Source organism: Salminus brasiliensis, chromosome 20, assembly GCF_030463535.1.
Source record: "Salminus brasiliensis chromosome 20, fSalBra1.hap2, whole genome shotgun sequence".
Taxonomy (NCBI): domain Eukaryota; kingdom Metazoa; phylum Chordata; class Actinopteri; order Characiformes; family Bryconidae; genus Salminus; species Salminus brasiliensis.
In genome coordinates, this window is record NC_132897.1 from 17,072,879 (window position 1) to 17,098,700 (window position 25,822).

Sequence of the window (25,822 nt, forward strand, 5' to 3'; positions counted from 1 at the left end):
CGCCTCAGTGATGAGAGAGTGGTTTGCACATTGTACTTTTTATTGCGTTTACTCTTTATGAGACATTGGCTGTGGAAAAGTTGGTGAACAGCAGTTACAAGGGCTGTTTCAATTATGACTAAAGTTTCGGAGTGTGTAGCTCTGGCCTTTGGCTGAACAGGGAGGGTGGTGCTAGAGCCTGTTGTTTTTTTTGTTATTTTTGTTTCTGGGGGAATGAAGCTTATTGACTGCAGTTTACTGATCCTTCTTCAGCAGCGTGCACAAAATGTGATCATTACTGTCTTTGGTCTTTAGCATGGGTTTGTATTATGGATGTCCCCATCAGGTTATCATGCCCTCAATCTGATCTCTTAATGCTGAGTATCTGTCAGTACTGATCCGATCTTTGTGTTTGTATAAATAATATGTCCGCATAGTTTAGATAAGATGAGTTGCTGATTAATACTGGAGTAAAATCCTTCATGTTTAGCAGCATTTTTAGGATTTATTTAGTTTAGTAGAGACACTAAAACGAAGCGTTTTAGTGATAGTTCTATTAAGATTCAGATGTTCTGGTCTGTTTTCATGTTCCACTGTGAAATAGCTCCACACTGCACACTCCCAGCTCTCTTATTGACCTTCTGAGAACATCTACACTGCTGCCGGCTGGGCAGTAATGTCCCTTAATGGCCTCTTGAGGCCTCCAGATGGCACTCTGAACGCCGTGGTTAGAACAAAGACTTTGGAACTGGATTAGGATTAAAATAGCCCATATCCGATCCATTCAAATATGCTGAGATCGGCCTCGATCCTGATCCACTGGATCGGCCCGAACGTCCATAGTTTTAGGATTGCTGTTTACTGTTGTGGGATGCTGAGACCTACTTGTCAGACATCATCAGACTTCATTTCACAGAGCGAACGATACGCTAGAATATGCCTGGTTATTTTTAAATTTGTACATCTAAAAGTGTTAAAACTGGATTGTGTGGTCTGTAGAATGGCGAGATTAAGACCGCAAGCAGAATCCTGAGTAAGTTGTACAGACTGAAATAAAAACGGCAGTGTATTTTGATGACAAGCAAGTGTTTTTCAAAAAGGGGGGCCACAATAACTCAAATAACAATTAGATTTGAATGCACATGCTGTGAAAAAAGCTGTCGGAGCTGTCGGAGCTGTCGGAGTTTCCTACGTGTAGTGACTCCTGCTTGAATACCTTTTCTTTTAGTTTGGTTTTAACTGGCTTTGTCAGTTCAGGGCAATTTTTGTTTGCCCTCAGAAGATCTGCTGGAATTGTGCTAATGTTTGGTGCTCTATCGATTGCCTACCTAAGAGAACAGCCTGCAGGCGCTCTTAAAAGGTTTGCAGTTATCTTGACTGACGCATTACTTAATAACAGTTGGAACAATACCCAAGACCTCAGGAGCCTGGACAGGATAAAGGGTATTTTGGTGTCAGCTGGATTTAGCCATTGTTGGTTTTGCTGACCTCATGTCTTCAGCTTTCAAGCGTTGCTCACCATCACGTTGTCTCTGTTGTCTGTCTGTTTCGGCCTCCAGATGTTTTTGACTGAAGATAAGGCTGCAGCGCGTGCAATTTATAGCCCTGGTCCACCAGGCTCAGCGAATGTATGTCAGATGTGTGGCCTACTTTAGCCATGTGCACCGAGCAGCTTTACCAGATGATGTAAAAGCCCAGTGTTGTAAGAGCCTTATTGTTCCATCCCAAAGAGAGCCGTCGTTTGTCTTGCCGGGCTTTGGGTTTGATTGATGACCTCATTGTTGTTTGGAACAGTGCAAAGTGCTTGTCTCGCTCAGCCAGAGGAGCAAAGTGATAGTTGTGTGCAGGGATCAGCTGATGTGGCCGGAGACGTTTGGTAGACGTGCCAATATAGCAAGAAGTTTTCTGTTTTCTTCTCTCGGTTCGAAACTTGGCAGCTCTGTGACTCAGCAACTCCACATTTGGCCTAGACTAAACAGGCAGCTCAGAAATGTTTCTCTCAGGATTCCAGCGTAATAGTGGATCTGCAGGGATATGGCGCACAGTCCTCTGGCTACCGACTTGTTATTGACCCTTTCAGCCAAGGAATGGTTTGCTTAAAGGATTGCCAGAGTTTAACTGAATTTAACTCTAAAACCAGTCACTGTTGAATAATCTTCTATCCCCAAGAGCCTACCAAACAGCATTGTAGCATCTCTGGGCCTTTATATTCAGGAAGCATGTGCAAAATCCAGTGAATATTCGTAATTATTTCAGTTCAGAACACCCGCATGCCCTCTCGCTGTCCCAGCCGTGCCCCTTTCCCTGCTACCCTGCATGCTGTGCAAATTTAGCTATGACCACACTGTTAGCACACTGTTTAGTCCATGGCTAGGCCTGAAGAAAGATAAGATAAGATAAGATATGTGTAAGAAGTGTGTATAAATAGTATAAATGTGCCTTTCTGCCTTAGAATGAAAATAATTGAATGAGCTCTGATTGGTTGGTTTATGTCACTGTGACTGCTTACAGGAGCTTTGTAGCACAGCACAGCATAGCATTTTTTGCATAGCACCGTAACAAGAACATTAGTGGTGGTGTGCAGTTGGTGAGCTCAAGAGGTTGTTGTCGTTTGACTGGGGCTAAGCCTGGCACGGATACCCACAGCAGCTCTTCTCCGAAGGGTTAACTTGCAAGGTTAGCTTTTAGTCTAGCATGGGCACCCATGTTCTCCCGAAGCAGCTGTGTTTTTACTGTGTTACAGCTTTGAATAGGCCCGGGAAGTCGATCATTAGTATGTACATTAGTATGTATATTTTTTATTAAAATTGCATAACTGCGGTTGCAGCGGTATACCCTATAACCTTTTTATTTATTTTATATAGTAGGTGTGGTATGAAAATGGATGGTTATCCTACCGTGAACATTTGCTTAATATCGTTATTGGAAAAAAATGTAACCGAACAAAGAATCCCACCAATTTCTTACTATTTTTAGAGTCAATCGATTATTGGAGAAAATATCCAGCTGATTAATCTATAATGCGAATAATAATTTACTAGAAATAAAATGGTTCAAAAGAGATCCCCCTCATGTTCAGCTGTCTTATTTATTTTTATTCATTTCTAAATTATATTTAAAAAACATTTAATTTCCATTAATAACTTGTTTCAAGTTTTAACTATAGTAAAGCTTTTGTTCAACCAAAGAATGGACTTCTCATCCATGTAAGGGTCAATATTATTATTGTTGTTATTGTTATTGTTATTATTAACAATGTGCAATTAAGAGTCTTTTGCTGTAAATAGTATTGTTATTGCTCTTTTAATTCTTATTTATATTGTGTATATAGTGTAAATTATTTATCCAATTTTTTGTAGCTGAGTGTCTTGCTATCCCTTTCTGCTGTTACACTGGGAATTTCCCCACTGCGGGACTAATAAAGGACTATCTTATCTTATCTTATTATTATTATTAGTAGTAGTAGTAAGAAGAACAACAACAAGGTATCCTGTGATACCATAAACCATAATGTTTTTAAGACCATTTATGATACCTTAAAAAATTCCTACAATATTTGTTACTTACAAAATACTGATAGATTGCACCTAATTTGTGTTGTATCCTGTATTTTGAAAGAAAAATGTAAAAATGTTTTGCACAAATTCCAAACACTTTGTCATCAAAGCCATTCAAGAGGGTCTGATCATTAAAAAACATAAAACACCAAAGGTCTTTTGATTAAGAATTAGTCAGTTGGATATTGATCTAATATTATTGATACTGTTATGTATTCTGCTCTTGCCACTTTTTAATTTTTAATTTTTTTTTTTACATCCATCATTGAAAGCATTTGTGTTGTCCTTCAACGCCTTCTGCATGTTTGCTGTATGAACAGTATTTGGAGATACTTTCAAGGTTGTGTTCTGGCCCTGGCACTTGTCCTGAGTAGCTGTTTGATCACAGTGTTGTCCTACAGTTGCCTGTAAATCAGAGAAAATGTACAATCTGTGTAGCGTCAGTTTTGAAGTTGTCAGAAGTCATGTAAGCTGTCTTACTGTTATTTTGCTGGCTTCCTGAAGGGTGTAGCCTGACAGTTCACGATGGTGCACAGCAAAAGTTGGTGACTACAGGAAACCCATCAGTCTTTTGTGAACATGTTTAGTGTAGCACTAATTCTAGTGAGATATCTCAACAGGCTTGTTTGTGTATGGGCTAATCTGACCAGGTGAACATCTTCGGTTGGTCCATGGTCCAGGCTTGTGTGCCCATTAAAGCCATTTTTCATGGAAAATGTTACCTGAGACTTGAGTCACACTAGCACTTTTGTTGGTTTGGTCAAGATGGGATAGCCTTTGTTGCACGTATGCCTCGCAAAGTCTTGGCGCCAAAACTGACTGGCTGTTTTCTGGCTGCATGATTAAAAATGGTTGGTTCCACATGCTTCCTTCTTTCCTCTGGTTCCTTTGCATCCAACAATGTCGACTTCGAGAACTGATTGTTTGCTTACCATTGAAATATATCCGGTCCAATCCGGTATGGTATCCGTATAGACGCAGATACTGGCACTTACATGCAGCATGGTATCAGCATTAGAGAGCACAGATACCAAGAAAGCTTACTGACGCCCTACTTTATACGTTTACTTTTATATTGAATTAATTATTTATTTATTTTTTATAGAATCTGCATGTGTTTCTGCACTGTGGTCATTAGATTATTTTCACAGCTCTGAAACTTTTCAAATTTTAAAATCAATTGAATGTTTCTCAACCACTAAAAGCTGTTATTTCAAGCTTAGTACAACCTATACAAAGTGGAAGACTATAGGTATCAGGATTTATAGCCATCTGTCGAGTATGTAAGTCAGAGTTGGTATCGATGTCGGTAGTATCAGCAGCAGATACTCGAAAATCTGGTATCAGAAAGGGAAAACGTGATATTGGATGCATCCCTGACTCAAATCTTGACTTGTTTTTATGAGATAATCAACCTTATTCGCTTCATTAGTTTTCATTTTATGAAGAAAAATAGTTTTAGTTTTATGAAGCTCGGCACATGCAGTCAGGTAAACAATATTCACTCAGTAGAAGTCTTAAAGTGGATTGTGATAAAAAAAAAAAAGTCAGTTCCTAATCATGAAACGGTTGAGCTTGAACTTGTTGCCATATCTTTCAACATTCACACATTTCAGTTCTGTGTTTATAGATGCTGCATGTACCAAGAGGTTCTACTGTATGTCTAAACATGACTACAGTCAGTACTCTGTACATAGGTTTTCAGAATAGTGTGGCTTGACTCGCTGTTTCATCAAGGTAACAACACTAACTTGAGTCTACCCACCTTTAGTTATATCCTACCACTTGTGTAATGGGGCAGTTTTGTAAAAAGTTGAGATGAGTTGCATTTATCATCCAAATGATTTTCAATCTAACGGCTCTATTTAGATAGAAATAATGAGTTTGAGAAATTATGATTAGAAGTTATGAGTGTGGCGAAAATGAAGTGAATGAACTAGGCAGCGTATACTTTTCTTAAGTTAACGATTACCGCATTGTCATGTGTTTTTTTTTTTTTATTTTTTTATTTTTTTTTTTTTTGGAAAGAGAAGTTGGACTACTTTTGGTCGTCTGGATTAGTAGGTTGGCCATTGCATGTTTTGGTCCCAAAGCAGAATGCAGACTGTGTTTTGCAGACTCTGTTCTGTTAGGCTTTTGTCCAAAAATATAGAAAAATGCCTCAGCCCAGCCTTTTACCACTTGTGAGTCTCATTACTCATTCATGTCATGCCGATGTGGCAACCGCTTCACACTTTTCCCAAGTCTCAAGGAAATATTTTATTTAATCCCTATTTAAGTAATCTTAGACATAAAATTAGTAAGTATGGTTGTGTTTGCTGGTTTTATGTCACCAGGGCAGGTGTTCAGCACTGTGGCGAAACCATTATAATCATTCTTTGTCTTACTGGGTAGTGTTGCTGTCCCCCCTGTGTCCTCTCAGTGTGCTGTTGGCACAATGTACTCTTAGTTCGCTGAAGTTAGTTTACAGCCTTTCTGAAAGTCTTTGCATCTACATGACTGCACAAAACGACCCTAAAACACTAGAGTTAGCATGCCAGCCCAGCAGGGAACGCTAACCCGTGCCAAAAATTGGAATCAAATTTATCAAAGATTAATTTTCTGTCAAATTAGACCCCTGAGATCGCTGTGGCAGTAAAATGTCTTTTACATTTTAAACATATGGACATGTGATCATCATGTAAACGATTAATCAAACATAACTAAACATCTAAAACTGAAGAAATGTGTTTTAAAAAATCATTTGTATGATAAATGTAATTAATGGAAATTTTGTTAGGACACCCTATGCCCTAATAGGTGAACCCCCCCCCCCCTGCTTTTTCCTATCTACCACTCTCTGACATCGACTGGGAGAAAGTCTTTCCCCACTCCTCCAGGCAGAATTCTTTCAGCTTTAGTTTTTGACGCATCTCCTCGGATGTTCCTCAAGCGTCCTCTGATAAAATAAATAATTCCTAGTAGATACAACATAGGAGAGCTCTTCAGGCCGTACTGCAGAACAGCAGCCCCAAACCATGACACTTCCGCCTCCATGTTTTACAGTTGATCTGCTCTGTTACTGTGTTCAGATTATTTCACTTTGGATTCAGTTGTCCAGAGCTCATTGCTCCAGATGTCTTGGTCCTGATCCTGGTCTTGGTCTAGGTATTCTCTGAAAAACTTTAGTCTAGCTCTGATGTGTGGGGTGTTTTCTGCTAGTTAGTTAGCTGTGCTATGCAGCCCTGCACAATCCTCATTTTCAATCGACCTAACCTTGCCTAACCTTGCCTAACCTTATCTGTCTCTCTTATCAAGCTTGGTCATCCAGAAGCGCGTCACATGCAGTCAGGTAAAGAATTTCTGTCTAATTGGAACGTTGGTCCTCGTTATGGGAAGAAAGCTGCCCGGGCTTGCAGGTCTGGCAGGCTGGATGTTTTCGGATGTTGCGGAAAGGGAGTAATGCGCTGTGAGGAACGGGCTTCCTCCAGGGAAGAAAGCATTCCGAGCTGCATGCCGGCCTGTCAGGTTTTTTAACTGTCAGGAAATCCAGACACACTTGTTACAGCTTTGCTACAGCTGGATCAGGAATAAACCAGGCTAACTGGTGTGAGGGAGAGGTCTGTGAAGCTCTCAAATTGAGTCTTCACAACAGTGTTTATAATAGTGTGTGTGATTTTGGAGGGTCATCCCACCCAGACGTTCTTATATTTATAGATATAGGCTTCCTAAATGAATACTGTTGTTTTGAATTGGTGACCGGCATTTTAAACCTCAAGAAAGGAGAAGACTGAGTGTCATGTTGGTAGAGGGAAGCAGCACAAAGTAGCACAAAGTGCTAAATGTATGGTGCCTATAATTGCGGCCGAAATGTTATCTGTAGAAATGGCACTGATCTGGTAGCAGGTGTCGTTATCTGGATGACCTCAATGGAAAATGCTGGATTAGATATTGAGAGTCAGAGCCAAACACGACATGTTCTGTAGTTCTTCCTGTGGGGTCGGAAAGTAAAATGTTCTGCGGTGGAATTGGTGAAGTAGCTGTGGTCTGGCTGATGGTGTTTGGGGATGCGTGTCTTTTAAGATGAATTGTAACATTTGTGTTGCACTGGTACAGTGACGTTTGGTCTTCTCTTGATTCATTTCTAAATAAAAATGTATAAAACAAGACTCGGGTACATCCAACACCTTTCATAAAGCACACGCATCAGTTGTTATTTATGTTAATGCCCTAAATTTTCACTGTGAAGCTGTGTGATTTCACAGACAGAAAAAGAACTCATGAAATCTCAATTGAAATCCACCCACTCATTGGTATCAGGGGCTGGGCGATATAGTAAAAATACTATATTGTGATATTTAAAGACCTTGTTCTCAATACACAATATTTATCACAATATATGCGATCATAGACTAAATACATCAGCTGCTGCTCTTCATCTAATTAAATCAAGCTAATTACACTGTTTGTAATGAAACCTGCATTTGACCCATATCCCCGATATGCTTATCGTGTGGATCACAATAACAAAATTCATCACAATACAATAAAATATAGTCATATTGTCCAGCGCTCTCTCTCTCTCGCTCTTCATCATATATATGTGTGTGTGTGTATGTGTGTGTGTGTGTGTGTGTGTATATTATACAATATATATATATATATATACACACACACACACACACACAGCCAGTTCAGTAGCACATCATGTGAAGTGTGTAAAGTGTGCTCATCTTAACCAGGCAGTCTTATTTGCACATGCCTTGTCATTGTTATTGCTCTGTGCAGTCTGTGCTAGTTATTGTCATCAAACGTGAATAATAGACTGGAGGAGTATTTCAGCAGTTCGAGGATGGATGTAGTTCATATTTCATGGACATATTTGATCAGTGTCAGATTTCGCTCTTAGCCAGTCAGACATTTGGCAGACGTTACTTTCTATAGGAGGACGCTGCTTGTATCTCGCTATGCAGGCCACTGAATTTACTGACTAACTAGCTAATGTTCAGTGGGTTCTAGTTAATGAGTCATTGCAATTTCCCCACAAGCTTCTCCCAGTATAAAAAGTCAACTTATCTCTATCGATCTATCTACAATCTGGAACTACTTCCCCGTGGAACTGGGAAGAGCATATTGCAGGTTGATTTTAATGCCCTGCGATTGCCCTGTGTTTCCTTTGGAAGAAAACAACTGGCTTGGACGTATATATCTGGATCTCTTTCTCCGGGTAGTAATGCCAGCGAATCAAAGCTGTCTTGACCTTGGATTTACTTTTCTTTTGCGTCAGCAGAATGTTGCCTCTTGGTTGAATCGTAATTTGACATAAGGGCAGATAAACACGACCCACAGATGGGACTTTATTATAGAACGTTGCCATGTAACGTCATCTTTACGACTGCCTCCTTGAAACGACCCCGAACAAAGGCTTAGCTTTAGTTCTGCATGTTTATTTATTTGTTTTTTTGGTGTGTGTGTGTGTGTCTGTGTCTACAAGAAAGTGTTCCTGACCAAAGGCTGGCCGGGGCAAAAAATAAACTGGCTGAATCTGATCTTCGACCTGTCCGCTGCAACTGGATGCTAGCGTATCGCCTCACATTACAAAGCAGACTTTCAGAATCGAAAATTAATTTTAATCAGCATCTCTTTCTTTATTTCCTTCACTGATTCTTCTACATTGGGTTGGATGATTTTTGAATGTGTGAGACCATGACCTGATATCTAAGGTCATGATGTATTTCCGTCAATGTAGCATATACCGTGGTATTCAAATTTGTTGACGGTATCTCAGAATGAGCAGTGTTTAAAAATAATTAACGAGTCAAATTTTTGGTTCGATTCGATTTGACGATTAGCCTGCTAGCTAACTCCTCTAAGCCTAGATAGCCGGCTAAGAGTCCAGACACAGCAGAACCGGGTTTCTCATTTCACGGCCACACTTGTGTCGTTGGTGGCTCAGCAGTTAGTCTACAGCTGCACTGGGCTGTCTGATATGAAGTGGATCTGTAGCAAAGTTATCTAAGGAAAGGCTAGCTTAGCAGGTAGGCTACCGAACCAAAAACCACCCAAAAAAAAAAAAGTAATTATCATCATCATCATCATTATCGTCTAAATGTAGCTATATAGTAGGAGTCAGCCAGACGTGAGCATGTTCTGTGGTGAGCGGACCGTTAGCCTGCGTAGTAAACTAATGCTAACCAGCGTCTCTCTCCTGATTCACAGCAGTTTAACAATCGTAATTGCTGTCGTACAGATGGTTTAACATATATTGTGTGATTGATTTGCTTATTCTGTGATCCTGTGAGTAAACTGCACATTAGATTTGATTGTTTTTCGGTTTAAAAAAACACAGAAAAAGATTGTACAGAAGTGCGCCCCACATCTCTCCCCCTTCCCTTATTCACCCCTGCCTGTTTTCCTTCTCTGCCAGGGCTGGCTTCGGCCTGAAGAAGCCTCTGAAGATGAATATGGTGAAGCGGATCATGGGGCGGCCACGGCAGGAGGAGTGCAGCCCGCAGGACAATGCGCTGGGCCTCATGCACCTGCGCCGCCTCTTCTCCGAGCTCTGCCACCCGCCGCGCCACATGACCCAGAAAGAGCAGGAGGAGAAGCTCTACATGATGCTCCCTGTTTTCAACCGGGTGAGCAGAAAGCCTTCGCTGTAGTCATCGCGACATGCCGACGTGTCGATCTGGCGCTGTCGTTTTGGCGTTGACAGTGACGATGATGCGGTGCGACACACGTTAAATGAAACATGTGTTCATAAACGCTCATGTCTGCCTCTGTTCTGGTTCCTGTTTTAAGCAACACTTCAGAGTGTATTACTTTCACTGGGCCTACTAGTAGCTAACTGCTGTGTCCGTTTACCACCAGCATCCTTTTATACATGCTAATGGTAATTAAACTAGAAGGGGTTATGTGTGATCCCTGTAAAATCGAGGTGGCAATTTACCTGCATCGGACTCGGGGCACTTTCTTCCTCTCAGCGGATCAGGGATGGTAGTAAACGGTCAACAGTGCTTATAAATGCAACGCTGCAGAAGGAAGAGCAGCCTCGATCCGTTCGCGCTCGTGTATTTTGAGTATATGGTTTTGGTTTTAAAGCAACTCTGTGTAACAGCAGTTATGAACTGTAATAGAGAGAATTGCATCTCTACTACTGCACTATGTAACCTGTAATATTACTCTGTCTATTATAATACCGCCTCAGTCCACATGCTTCTTACACTTCCTGGCTGTAGGGGGAGGCCAAGAGCAAGAAATGCAAATTCTCACATAATGCTGCTTTAACGCTTCAGAAGATTATGCTAACAGCCTTAAACACAGCAGCATTATGTGAGAATTTGAATTGTGTGCTCGTGGACTCCCTCTGTGGTTGGGGAGCGTAGTTCACTTTTACACCACTGTTGTGAATACAAATTGCGTTTTGCCTCCCCCCCCCCCAAATAGACAGCTGAACACGTGAATTTGTTGACACCCACTGTGCCTTGAATTGGGTGTGTTTTCAAGCAGGGCTGCTACTAAATCTTGCTTGAGACCGGCAAGACCGGCCCTCCAGGGCTGGAGTTGTACACCCCTGATGGTAAAAAAAGTAAAAGTACAGGATTTTATAAATATACAATGACAGTGACCAAGATGTCATTCTCCCCAGTGCAATTAGCAAAGCATCTACATGATTCTGAAACTGCCACTTAAAGGTAAAATGCTACATAAAGTTGCTTTAAGTTGTTAACTGCTATTTTTACTGCCATGTGGTTTAGTTTTAGGCTTCATTTGGGCCCAGGAAACCGACCTGGAATTATTTCCATATTATCAATAATCTCCATATCTATGTTATCTTCAAGTCAAATTCGCCTGTATTGTTCTCATGTACTTTTTTGCATGCTGTCTTTGTGGTATGACTTGAGATGTGGGGTAATACACCAGTGAACGCCGGTGTTTCCGTGTCATGGTTAAAACAGGGAAGCCAAAAAGTGATTCGTCAGATCACGCAAATGGCTGTGATTTTTTTTCTTACTGGGACCACGTGAGACTGGTCAGCATTTTGACACAAAGGAACTCTGCATTGCGGCGCATCACTATTTTCAATTCATGGTTGAATTCAGGTCAAATAAAACATTTATGGTCAATACTAATACATGCACGGTTCCATAATGCAAGACATTTAAAGACTTGCAGACTTACCAGACCGCCACGTATGCCTCATACTTGATCCAGAGAGGTTAATCAGTCATTACGAAATCAAGAGTCTCTTAGCGTGGCTGAGTGTGCTGTGGTTTTAATCAGCACGCACAGATTATACAGAAAAGCTGCTAATGTCTTCCGTAACCGTTCATAATTGCATGAGTGAGGACCGTTCTCTTTCCCTCCGTGAGGGTTTGAAGAGCACTTGTTGAAGAATAATGGAACAGGCACAATAATGACAGAAGCCGCCATTTGTATTCAACGTTTCGATGGCTTGGATGTAGGCTGCATTAAAGCAACATTATGTGTAGCATTTTCCCCTTAAAACAGCAGCTTCAGGCTCTGGATGCTACTAACTGCATCTCTGTAACTTTCCATGATAATTTCCATCGCCGTATCAGTTGATATCATAGTTTGCATTTCTAAGGGTATCGAACACCACAGTGCCGCTACTCAAGTCTTTCAAACCTGACAGCTTTCTTCTCGTATCCTTAAACTCTAAAGATCTAGTCTGATTCTATATATCCAGTGTTTGACACATTACAGTGAGTTATTCATTTGTAGTAGTTCCTGAATAATAGGTGTTAATATGTCTAAATTCCAAAACTCAAAAATAGGCCTAGGGATCACTTATGGCCCTTATTTTCAACCAGTCAGTGCATTTTCACCCAAAATTAAACTCCAAACCTGGAGTTTGTTCTCTGCTGTAACTAAAGGATAATAGGTATTTCAGCACAAACAAGAAGTGTAGAGGAATGGGAAAGCGACACCCTAGGTGAGTGTCTGCTGAAGAAACGCAGCGCCAGTAGTTAATCCATCTGTAATAACAGCACAATGCACAATTGCTCACAGGTCCTCTCTGCGCTCCGCCGCCTCATTGCTACAGTTTACTTCCGTCGGGTTTTGTGTGCCGATGCGTCCTTGGTTCCAATCGCATAATCGCTCCATGGTTCTAGGAATCCTGGTTCTTGGATGCGCCTTTGTTTTGTTTAATGTGCGTCCTGCACTATATGGGGAATAGGGAGTCCGCCATAGTGTATGCAGTACATGTAATGATTATTTCACATAAATATTCCACAATAGACTGGAGTGTTTAAGTGAGTATTTACTCTTGTTCACATCTCTTTTTACAGTACGTGGAAGCCAAATTGTCGGGACACCAGCAAATATCAGACATGTATACGTAATATACAATAAAGTAGGCAGCAAACAAAGCGTGACAGGCCAGAGTATTTTACAGTATTAGGCAGCAGACTGGCACATCTGATATGGTTGCATTATGTATGAAAACACAGAGATTTGTTTGGTATCTAATGATGCTCAACATTTGAGGTACTATCACATGGTCTGTTATTACAATGCAACAAAACAAAGGCAGGATGGTTCATTTGAATGTCATTTTGTCTTCTTCCCTCTTTCCACAGTTCTGTCCTTGTAGGTTCCGTATGTCCGTGAGGAGCCAGCCTCATGGTAGTGTGCAGCTAAGCAGCTGTGAATGGCTCATTTGTGTGCTTATGACACACGGCCCAGCAGCCGGCTTACAAACCGGGCAATTTGACGGCAGATTAAATTAAATTTAATTTGAAGTGATTTCAAGAGTTTACAGAAAGTCTTTTTGGTTAGATAGGCATGCACAAACCGAGTTAGGCCTGTTCCTTTGAGAGTGTGTGCGCCAGCGTGTGTGATAGACCTTAGAGTTTTGAGCATCTTCCCCATTCACAGATTCAGACTTTTTGATCAGTTTTTTTTTCTCAATACAGCAAAAGTCAGATTATTGCAAGCCAGTCTGTAACCCTAACAAATCAATGGTTTGTTATTTATTTATTTTTGTATTTTGTATTTTTTTTGTATTTATTTTATGTAAATATGTGGCAGTTTGTTCATATCACTGCAGCATGTATGAATGTCTTGCCTCCCTGTGTCTTTTCAACAGGTGTTTGGAAACGCTCCTCCGAGCACAATGAATGAAAAGTTTTCAGACCTGCTGCAATTCACCACTCAGGTGTCCAGACTCATGGTGACCGAGATCAGGCGAAGAGCATCCAATAAATCTACAGGTAACATCCCACTCAAACTGATCTCTGCGTTTTTTTGTTATTTTTCTTTTCTTGCTGCAGTTTGTTAGGATTGCACCTTTTGGCATTCAGGGATGCAGCCTTTAAATAGCAAAGGCTGTTTATTTATTTATTTGTTTGTTTATGTCCATCAGGTTACAGAATGTTTAGCTTTATGTCTAGCTAGCAATGTGTTATTAAATATTAGCTCGCTGTAGTTGCGTACCTCAAATGGTCTGGCTTTTTTGATGAAGTAGTGGTCTTTACACAAGCAGGGTATATTCCCAATTTGACAGAAAGGATTTCAGACAGGTTTTTTATTTATTTATTTACAGTTTGGTCAGTGTAACTGTCCTGACAAAATCTGTAGGGATGCACTAATAAGAAAACCGTAGACCAGTGCTGGTATTTTGCATGTACATATTCCTTGATGCCGATATATAAGAGAAAGCAAACATTCATTTCTGTTGGGTTATCAATGTGTATCAAGTTGTCTACGCATAAGCCACAGCCCAGATTTCCAGCAAGCACAATTGACCTAGCTCTTTGGGGGTGGGTTGGATGACCCTCCCACTCCTCCTATTGCTCGGCATAATGCTAGCCCAGTTCAGCCGTCTGCCGCCTGATGTAACAGAACAGGCAGTTAGTAGTGTTCTCCTCCAAGCGTGTTCAGCTGTCCAGTGATCTTGGATTAGCAGCAGGTCAAATAAAAAGATTTGGAGCCTTGGCGAAAGTACATGCCAGCTTTCAACCTCCCAGCATGTGACGGGAGTTGTTGTAAATAGATGGTAATTGGAAATGATGGAAATTGAGTCCAGCGTCACCTAAACATTCTGTTCTTCTGGACTGCGATACATACTAACGGGAAATATTCGTTTCAAATTTACGCCACATTTAATCCAATGCTGATTGTTTCTTTAAGCAGCCACTGCCTTGTCCATGACGGACTAGGTCTCAGTTCCCCAGCTGGGCAAACCCACCATGATGCACTATTAGTAATAGTAATGTCCTTTATGTCACGAATGTCCTTGGGCAAGACTCCTAATCCTACCTTTGCATTATCCAACATTATCCTCGCATAATCCTGCCTTACATGTGTAACATGATTCAGATGCACAATGCTCTGAATTAGATCATCAGCCATTAATGTAACTAGAGAATGCAGTTCCTGCTGAAACTGCGAGTGTGATTGCAGCTCTGCAGTGTTGCTGCGGGATAGGTGTAGCTGTTGGTTGCTGAGCTATTGCTAGGTAGTTTGTAAGGTGTTGGTCCAAAAGCATGTTCAATATGTTTGGCTAATAGAGCTGCGTGTCCACAAACCTTTGGCTAAAATGTGCTCGTTCATACTGCATCCTGCTTAGTGCGGTAACTCATACTGCAATCGACCGAATAAAGAACCTGATGTACTCACAGTCGATCCTCGCACTGTAATCTTACATATTCCCCTCGCACCTGCTATCCTGACCATGTTCCACTGTAATACGCAGTGCAGCCTGGTTAGGTTAGTTTGTACATAGATAAAGCTGATCCAGCAAATAAAGCTGATCCAGACGTCAACGCAAGTGGAATTCAGATTTCCAAAGCCGTTAGAGTTCCCAACAATTTTGTTCCATTTTTGGTTGTCTCGTTAAGTTACAAATGTGATCTTTTTGTCTCCCAAGTGGCACACTGGTCCAGCTGCTTTGCAACCTCAAAGGAACTTCGGGGAGTCACACACACTCCATTGGCTTCAAGCTCTTGTCTCTGAAGGATTTACATGCACTGAAATATTTCAAGCAGCTTGATAGAACCGTTGTGTGGAACGTTGGTGTAGTGATCAAATGCTGGGGGAAAAAAGAAAAGAAAAAAGACTGCTCTGTGCCATAGTTGCTGGTGATGGCATGTCAAATATCCCCAGAATCCCACAGATTTAAGTATTTAAACACCTCCGGTCAGGAACCCTTCAGCAGCTTTCATTTTTGTGCATTTTTGCGTTCGGGGACCAAGCAAAGCAAATGAGCAGGCGTTTTGTTTTTAGCCCAGATATTTTTAAAAATATTGCTTGTCCTCGCTGCATTCGTGCTTTTCGTCCGTATTGCGTGTCTTCTGCTGGGACGGATAATGTTCCACAGCTAGAGTCAGTGATGGATGGAAGAGTGAAGGCTTGTGCATGTCATTTTCTCTAATTGACTCACTAGCCTCCCCCAGATGAGCCCGCTTACACTCGGAGCAGTGTGTGAAAAATCAATTCGATCCACATGAACAGACTGTTTCACACAATGATAACTCTGTGTGTGTGTGTGTGTGTGTGTGTGTGTGTGTGTGTGTGTGTGTGCGCATGTGTGTGTTTCCACAGAGGCAGCAAGCAGAGCCATTGTGCAGTTTTTGGAGGTGAATCAGAGCGAGGAGGCGAGTCGTGGCTGGATGCTCCTGACCACCATCAACTTGCTGGCCTCTTCTGGACAGGTTTGTGTTCTTCCAATCTTGGAAGTTAAACACTGGGTTAAACGGCATCACGGCCAGTTAACTGTGGGACCAGAGTACATAACAGGTCCAAAAAGATCAGATTACTACACTGTGAATGTTATAATCTTAATACACTGACATACCAGGATAACTGGCATAGCAGGACTTTACACTGCATTATGAGACCTGTGAATTCATCTGTAAAGCTATTTATCTGGACAGTCTTTACAGTTCCCATCCAACGCCTAGTTTATCTGATCAGTCCCACAGCAAAGCAAATGAGGTGAGCTGCTAGGGAAAGCGCACAGATCCATACAATTTATGGCGTTCACAGAGAAGTCAGTGACCAAACCTGTGCTCTTCCAACCGACATTAAAATATTATTCTTGTAGCCACATAATATTACTGACCAATAGATGATGATGGAAATTGAGTCCAGCGTCACCTAAACATTCTGTTCTTCTGGACTGCAATACATACTAACGGGAAATATTCGTTTCAAATTTACGCCACATTTAATCCAATGCTGATTGTTTCTTTAAGCAGCCACTGCCTCGTCCATTACTGACTAGGTCTCAGTTCCCCAGCTGGGCAAACCCACCATGATGCACTATTAGTAATAGTAATGTCCTTTATGTCACGAATGTCCTTGGGCAAGACTCCTAATCCTACCTTTGCATTATCCAACATTATCCTCGCATAATCCTGCCTTACATGTGTAACATGATTCAGATGCACAATGCTCTGAATTAGATCATCAGCCATTAATGTAACTAGAGAATGCAGTTCCTGCTGAAACTGCGAGTGTGATTGCAGCTCTGCAGTGTTGCTGCGGGATAGGTGTAGCTGTTGGTTGCTAGGTAGTTTGTAAGGTGTTGGTCCAAAAGCATGTTCAATATGTTTGGCTAATAGAGCTGCGTGTCCACAAACCTTTGGCTAAAATGTGCTCGTTACAATAGCATGTTCTTCATGTTTTTATCTTTATGTGCGCACATGTCTATATGCACGTCGTTTCTGCTGTAAATAAATAGCTTTAAATAGAACAGTTCTTCTGAGTGACTAAACCTTTGGCTGAGCACTATATGAAGGATTGCTGTCTGCAGTTGTTCCATTTTTCCTTCCGTGAACTTTTTAGTTAATAGGTTTCTAATTATGCCATAGTTAGGCATGTGGCATGTGTTGGCACTGTTGCATTGAGAGATACCGGGTAATGTTAAAGCAGTGTAATTTGAACGGTAGCTTTGCTGCTAGTGCTTTCTTTGCATTTCATAACTGCACACTTTGCATTTGCCTTCTTTGATGTGTAAAACTGCTGAAATGAGAGAACCACATTATATCCCCCGCCCCCTCTGGAGTCCTTATGATGACGCTGATGAGGCATTCGCTCTTTATTGTTAACTTCTGGATGCAATTCTTTTTTTCTTTTTTCTATTTATTCGTTTTTAAATAAGTGTTTTGACTCTGCGTTTGAGTGGTAGATCATTAGATTCTTTTAATCCTCGATTCTGAACTTGCTTATATTTATTTATTTCTGTTAAGACTGTTTATCCCAAAAATTGATTAACAGCTTGGGAGTGGGGGGTTGCTCTTCCTCTGGAAATGACTGGAGTACATGTAAATGTTACCCTAGGCTTTATCAACTCCTGTAGATTGATGAAAAGGCATAGAGGTTGGTCTTACCTTTTGAAGGACAAGTTTGTTCACTTATGGATTCTATTAATTATTTATTTGTTCATTTATTTTTTAATGCTTTTATTATTTTTTTCCTTTTTTTTTTAATAAGGCACTTTGAATTCCACACTGGGTATGAAAGGTGCTATACAAATAAACTTGCCTTGCCTTCCCTTGCATCTCTAACTCATTTCTAACTTTCGGTTTCTCCATATTAAGCCATTCCATAATAGAAAATCAATAATATTTAAACACTGGACCAAATCTCTGTAAATTGAACTAGTAGTCACCTGTATTATATAAACGTTATTAATAGTAATAGATGTCCAAGCTGTCTCAGTGGTATAAAATGTCATAAGCTGTCAAAAGTGGTGAAATTGAATGCCACCACTCAATAGAACCCACATTTAAGCCTACACTCTACTACAAAAGGTTCTTTGAGCGATGCCATGGAGGAACCACTCTTTTAAAGGTTTGGTTTGATGTAATGCTCCTTTGCCAATTTAAAGGTTCATCACACTCTCATCTCTTTGACAATTTTTTTTCTTTTTTAGGACGCCAAACGTGGTTCCTCTATGGCATCACTCAAATAAGCTTTCGAACGTGTGAAATTAACAGAGGGCTTTCATTTTACAGCAGAAAGATACCCTTCATGCTCCACATTCCCTGTGCACTCAGCCCAGCTTCCTTTCCCCGACTTCCTCCCTCCTTTTCCATCATGACACCTTGTATTAGTAGATAATGAGGAGACCCACACCCCTCCTCTCTCTCTCTGCTGACCACTGGTCAGGTGCAATTTCCCCGGTGCCTGACACTGTCATCTGAAAGCGAGAGGCACCATTTGCGTAACCTTGACCTTAGAGCGGTGTAGCATTAGCATTCAGATGGACTTCACACTGAGAGAGCTATTCCCAGCCTTGACCGTCTGCCACTAGAAAGCCTTTCCCTGCCGAAGGAAACCCAACTGTGATTCTTATTCTCGCACACATGGACCTTTTATTTCCATCAGCCTAGCAGGCTTAATTAATGTAGCCCCTTTTATCCAGTACGTCAAACGCCGTGAATGCCAGGCTGAATTTTCAGTCCGCTGCAGATTTTGACATGGCATGATTTACCTTGTGGATGTAATGGGCTTCTTGTCCTGGAATCACAGTGTAGAGCCCCAGTTTATATGCCATCTCTTTTCATTGCTATGTTGTTAATAGAAGTTGTGGATCTGCCCTGTATTATTTGTATGTGTTCTGCAAGGCAGGCAGGCCACTGTAACAGTTGGAGATGGCGTTGATTCAGCACCTAGTAGTTTTAGCTGTAGGTTTTTTTTTTTTAGATCTCAGTTGGAGATGAAACAGTACAGTGTATTATTAGGTTGTTTGCGTCTGTCTAGTTAGTTAGGCTTATCATATTAGCTTTTAGTGTGTTTTAGATTGGGACACTATACAGCTCTTTGGTGACCACTCCACATACTCCTCAGACTCTCAGTAACAGATCAGTAACATCAGTTTATTTCGAGAGTTCAAGTTCAGATCTGTAGATGCTCACCTGAGAGATCACTGATCGTCTAACAGATCTATTACAGAGCATATTACAGATCTGGGATTAGGGGGGCAGGATTAGGGTTAGGATAAGAGCCTGGGTGAGGGTTAGGATTAAGATTAAGTTTTGGGTTGAGGTTGGGGTTAAGATTAGAGTTGGGGTTAGAGTTTGGTTTTTGGTTAAGGTTAAGATTTAGGGTTAGAGTTTGGTTGAGGTTTGGGTTGGAGTTGGGTTTTGGGTTAAGATTAGGGTTGGAGTTGGGTTTTGGGTTGAGGTTAGAGTTGGGTTTTGGGTTGAGGTTAGAGTTGGGTTTTGGGTTGAGGTTTAAGTTAGAATTAGTTTTGGGTTGAGGTTAAGGTTGGAGTTGGGTATTGGGTTTTGGGTTGAGGTTTAAGTTAGAATTAGTTTTGGGTTGAGGTTTAGGTTAGGGTTGGAGTTTGGTATTGGGTTTGGGTAGAGGTTAGGGTTAGGGTTAGAGTCACAACTTTTTATATAAATGTATTATAGTATTTATTTTAATATCAGCGTTTTACTGAGTAAATAAAGAATTCCTGCCCATAGTTTGTTGGTTCTCGTTTTAACAGGGAACTAAAACCTTTACACACTACTGTATGAAAAAATATACTGCTGTGGCACTGTCAAATTTGATCAAATTATGAATTTTATCAATTAATTATTCCAAAAACCACAAAAACCCAGCTCAGTGTCTGTATGTCAATACCCTGGGTTACAGTAGTAGTGAAGGAAGAGTAGTATGATTCCACTCCTGGTTGCTGTGGTCACTGTGTGGCTATATTTGCAGTCTTTAATAGTCACTTCATCTTTAGAGGCACTGCGATTACACAAGTGTTTTGCGTGGCAAACCTACACTGACTCACAGCTCGTCCATCTCCCAGCCGCCGTGTTCTGTCTGAGGTGTGTGTGTGTGTGTGTTTGTGTGTATTTGAGTGTCTGAATGAATCATCTGCTCAAATGAGTGGGATACCATCCCTCGCTCAGATTCTTCAAAATCAAAAAACATTTTTTCCTCTCTAGCCGCAGTTGTACACACTGGTGGCCTGCACTACCTGCAATTAGTGTCAGATCAGTGAGTAATGCAGGTGTTAACACATGCATCCCGCCTGCTGCTGCCTTTTTTTTTTTTTGATTTTCTCATACACCCACCTGGGGTCTGCGGTGATGTCATTATTTTTATTCAAATATGGCCACCTTCGCCCACAGCTCATTTTGACATTGCCGTGCCTAGCTAATATTTATAATGCTAATACCTGAACGGTAATGTTTTGATCAGTCCTGACAGTGAAGCTTCTTCTTTTGCAGTGATGATTTACGGTTGTGGAGTTGCCACAATTGGCCACTTTGATAGGGGGTGGGGGGGGATCAGGGATTCACTGATATGAGAATTGTAGGCTGATGCCTGTACTTTTTAGTTGGTTAGTTGAGGGCAGTGTTTGGGCAGGAAGAGAGAACAGTTCTGAGGAGTTCCCGAGGCTGACTGTGCTGCAATATAAAACAAAACCTGCAGTGCATACCTCCCAACTCGAACCACGGCCACTGCTTCAACATCAGATGCTAGTAGCCCATGCTAACAAAGCCCGCATTTATAATATAAGATTTGATCATTTCAATAAGATTCTGTAAGATTTTAGTAAGATAAGATTCTATAAGATTTTAATAAGAAATCAATATTTTCTATATTGATCATTTCAATAAGATATGATTCTGTAAGATTTTATAAGGTTTTAATAACATTCTATTAGATTTTAATAAGATAATGTTCTATAAGATTTTGTACTCTTAATAAGATAAGATTCTGTAAGATTTTAATAAGATTTCTATAAGATATTAAGTGCAGTAAAATGAATAAAATGCATATTGTGCAATAGTCCAGCATGCCCTTAACATTCAGCTCCTTCAGAGTTCAGTTAATATATCAAATATCTGTCAAATAGAAAGGGATTATCTGTTGATGTGATTTCAATTTCGCCATGCATCCATAAAAGAGTGTTTTGGTGTTTGTGACCCCTGGGTGACTGGGTGAAAGGCAGACTGCTTACAAACTCTACTGAACTGAGAGGAACAAAATTGGAACCCAGCCCCCCTCAGCCCTCTTGCACTTTCCAACTGTCAGCTGATGTAGAACATTAGAGATGCAGTGCTCTGACAACAAGGGTTTACACTCGAAAGGCCAGAACGTGCCTCTGGCCAAGCTCGAACAAAGATGAACCTCTACATTTATTTGTTCTGTACTAAGGTGTGTGTTCATGTTCATGTTCGTGTGTGTGTGTGTGTGTGTGTGTATGTATATATATGTATATATATATGTATATATATATGTATATATATATGTATATATATATATATATATATATATATATATATATATATATATATATATATATATTTATTTTATATATTTTATATATATATATATGGGTTGAAGTTCTTGGGTTAGAGAAAAGAATGCACTCTGTCTAAGCTCTCTTGTTTCTTTGGTTTCTCCAGAAAACGGTGGACTGCATGACCACCATGTCTGTGCCCTCCACGCTGGTGAAATGCCTGTACCTGTTCTTTGACCTGCCTCACATGCCCGAGGTTCCCGCCGCTACACAGACTGAACTGCCACTGGCCGATCGCCGAGCCCTGCTGCAGAAGGTTTTTGTTCAAGTGAGTTGGCTTTTAGGATGACCTCGTATTTCGGGGGCTCTTATTTGTCTTATTTCCGGGGGGGGGGGGGGGGGAGGGCAATCATCAACAAGCAATCATGCTTGTTATTCTAAATATAGAAATAAAATAGAGCTTAGAACGCCAGCTAATTTCTTTGTAGATATGAAGCAGAGTTGTTAAAAACAGAGCTCTTTTTCTGTCACTTTATTAGAAGTGTTTAATTCTAAGAGTCTGTATTTGTAGCCATTTTTAAAATAAAGTGAAATCCTTTCACTTGAATTTGTTGGTGTGAGACTGCACTAAATGTTTACATGTTTGCAATGTTTGATTACTGCTTGGATGTTTAGTCAAGTTACCTATTTATTCTCAGGTTCAGCTGCTAGATTTTATTTGTGAGTTTGGCAAAGTAAAGCTACTTATTTTCAGTTTTGTCTGATATCTTTTATTCATTTAAAAAAAAATTAAGAATTTTGACTCAAGGTCTTGCACAATTGTTTATTATTTTAGTGACAAATAAAAAGCAATTTAGTATTTTATAGCAATTTATATTTATGTTAATTTGTTATGTTTTGTTTTACAAAGTTAGTAAAGTAATGTTTAAGTCAATCCGGATGCCTTAGGTCTAAGGTTTATCAATTCAGCATTGGTTTTGGATTGGTATCAGGTATCAACGATGTGCAAAGTTTATGTATATTTGTATCGGTACTGGAACTAAAAAGACAGACAATTTTAACAATAAAAACTGGTCTATAATGCAGAAGAGCGTAATTTCACTGTCACACAAAACTCTGGCAACTCTAGACATTGTATCACAATCCAATCCAAAATGAATAGAGTTCTAGTTAATGGCAACAATACATTCTCTACAGCGTTTCATACACCTGCTGCCACACAGGACAACACTTTTGTGCCTATTTTTTCTTTCAGATCCTGGTGAAGCTGTGCAGTTTTGTGTCTCCAGCCGAGGAGCTGGCCCAGAAGGACGACCTGCAGCTGCTCTTCAGTGCCATCACCTCCTGGTGTCCTCCTCACAACCTGCCCTGGAGGAAGAGTGCCGGCGAGGTGCTCATGACCATCTCCAGACATGGCCTCAGTGTCAACGTAGTCAAATACATCCACGGTAATTTTTTTGGCCACCTGACTTCCGAGGCATGAATTGAACCCTGACCAATTAGCATCAAGCATCAATGTTCATGTTGGCACTGCATTTTCCTTTATTTAATGTCATTGTTTTTTATCTGCTATTGCATGGAGTTATGCTGCTCGTTCCACTATTTGCATTTAAAATGGCATGCATGTTCACATAAAATGCCAAGTATGGCCTGTTTATGTTTTGGAAGATAGAGTTTTGTCTTCGGAAGAGTCGCTGAATTTCCATGGCTGGTCGAGCTGTTCTCTTCTAATTGCTTCCTTTTTTGTGTGGTGTCCAGTTAAGCTTATGCACGGACACGTACTGCTGACAGTATGCCGTTCCTGAACGTCTTCTGAACCTTAGTAGCATTTTCTCTGCAGAGTTTCTCCTGTCTTTTTCCTCTGACGGTTTACTTTAACTTCTGCTGACATTTTCCACATGAACTGGGCACTGTTAATTAACTCCAGCTTTTTCTTTTTAATTATTACAGAGAAGGAGTGTCTGTCAACATGTATCCAGAACATGCAGCAGTCGGATGATCTGTCTCCACTGGAGATAGTAGAGATGTTTGCCGGGCTGTCCTGCTTTCTGAAAGACTCCAGCGATGTGTCTCAGACATTGCTAGATGATTTCCGCATGTGCCAGGGCTACACCTTCCTGACTGACCTCATGCTCAGGTATGTCTTATAGTTCATGTAATACTAGCTCTGCTGTGTTTCTACAAATGATCGATGACTTTGTCACTCATTGAAGGTCTCTTCAAAGGGACACTTCATTCTTTTGGTCCTGGTTCAGATCTTTAGTTTATATCTAAACACTGAATCAGCAGAAGCTGTGGTGTTCTGTGTGTTTACCATTACAGCTTTAAGACGGTCTGAATTTTGGTGTTGGCTAGATTTTTTTTTTATATTTTATTAAAATATATGTTTTTACAAGTGATACTAAAGCTACTTTGTTAATGTTAACACTACTGTTATTATTATTATTATTATTATTATTAAAAATATATTTTCACCCCAATTTGAATCACCCAATTTTACCCTTTTTTCTCTCAGTTTATAGTGTTCCCAACTATCCTGGAGTTACAACCATTTCTTCTGTACTTCCAGGTTGGAGCAGGCCAAAGAGGATGAATCCAAAGATGCTCTAAAGGACCTAGTGAACCTGGTGACCTCCTTGACCACATATGGTGTGAGTGAGCTGAAACCAGCTGGTCTTACAACTGGGGCACCCTTCCTTCTGCCTGGCTTTGTGGTCCCACAACCTTCTGGGAAAGGTCAGTCCTCTAGAAAGTGCCATACTTTAAAACCGTTGACCACTGCACTGCAATGTCAAACCACTGTAGGCCTGGTGGAAGCACCAGGTCAGAGTTTAGGTTTCTGGATATTGAATGGCTTCTAGTTAGGGCACTGATGTATCGGTACAGTATCGGTATCTGCACCGATACGCTGACTGATAAGCTTACTGTCTGGACTTACTGTCTGATTCTGAGACCAAAAGTTGAGTTTCAGCAGTTTGTTTAAAGGCCACACACTGAAGATTAGTAGCACTGAGAAGTGAACCTGAATGTGAAATTGCTGCATAAGCACGTTCTGTTTCTAAACTGGCATTTTTTCACTGCTCTGAAAGTGAATTTCAAACACCAGCTGTTCGCTTCCCTACCTGCACTTATTTTTTCATAGCTCTGAAACTTTTGAAATGTGCAGTTACCCAAACAGTAAATGCTGTTCTTTCAAGCTTATTATATCTTTTTTTTGGATAAGATAAAAAAGTACAACCTATAAAATATCAGGGTTTATAGCCACCTATCGAGTATTTAAGTCAGAGTTGGTATCGGTACTCAATATCGGCAGATACTTGATGTAATCGGCATCGGTGCATCAGAACTATTTAGGAAGTCTTGGCTTTCATCATTAGTCATCGATAGATGTTAAGTAAGGTTTCAGAAGATAAACAGTAAAATTACACCCACCTTTCATTGCTTTTTCTGTGGTCTCACTCATGGGGTGGTCCTCAAACATACACTGCAAATATTCAGTGCTTTTGTAAACAAAGAAACCAAGGTGTGGTTGGTTTGGTCAAGGTGGCCACTTTGTACTTCTGTTTTTATTGAAACCGGCAGAAAAAAAGATCTGTTTGTTTAAAAATTAAGGTCAGGGCGAAATGAACCGCTCATTAAAAGCAAGAATGCCACCAAACAAGGCCGCTGTTTAAGAACTTGACCGGGTGAAATGAAGTCTACTCTAATCAATAGCTGTCTGTCCATCTCTTCCGCCACGTGAGATTAGCAGCATTTCTTCAGCTCTCCCTCATTATTTCCCTCGTTAAGCTCTTCCTCAGGGTCTCCGTCTCCTTTGCTCACAGTGTAGATAAAACTTTTAATCACACTCGAGGAAATGGAGGGCTTACGGATTCTTAGAAGGAATTAAAACATTAAGGCTCACCAGCTGCAAATGGCATTAATTGGACGGAAGGAGGCGAGCATCAGACACCTACTGTGTAATTTGGTTAAGCTATTTGTTTGGCCTGTCGTATGCCTCGTCGTGATGCGTTAAGTGGTATAATTAGGACACAATAGCACCAGATAGCATTGTTTATGCTCTCTGTCACATGACGACTTGCCC

The 25,822-nt window shown here is 40.7% G+C and overlaps 1 protein-coding gene across 4 annotated transcripts in view; it reads left to right on the plus strand.

Moving 5' to 3' along the window:
* Positions 1-25,822, plus strand: part of wdfy3 (WD repeat and FYVE domain containing 3) — a 118,569-nt gene that overhangs the window by 8,002 nt on the left and 84,745 nt on the right. For all 4 annotated transcript variants that reach the window (XM_072665263.1, XM_072665262.1, XM_072665264.1 and 1 more), the window contains 7 exons: positions 9,943-10,153; positions 13,630-13,753; positions 16,086-16,195; positions 21,905-22,066; positions 22,994-23,186; positions 23,689-23,875; positions 24,308-24,474. In XM_072665263.1, the coding sequence (XP_072521364.1) occupies positions 9,974-10,153; positions 13,630-13,753; positions 16,086-16,195; positions 21,905-22,066; positions 22,994-23,186; positions 23,689-23,875; positions 24,308-24,474 (1,123 nt within the window). In that variant the 5' untranslated portion in view covers positions 9,943-9,973. The remainder of the gene's footprint in view (positions 1-9,942; positions 10,154-13,629; positions 13,754-16,085; positions 16,196-21,904; positions 22,067-22,993; positions 23,187-23,688; positions 23,876-24,307; positions 24,475-25,822) is intronic.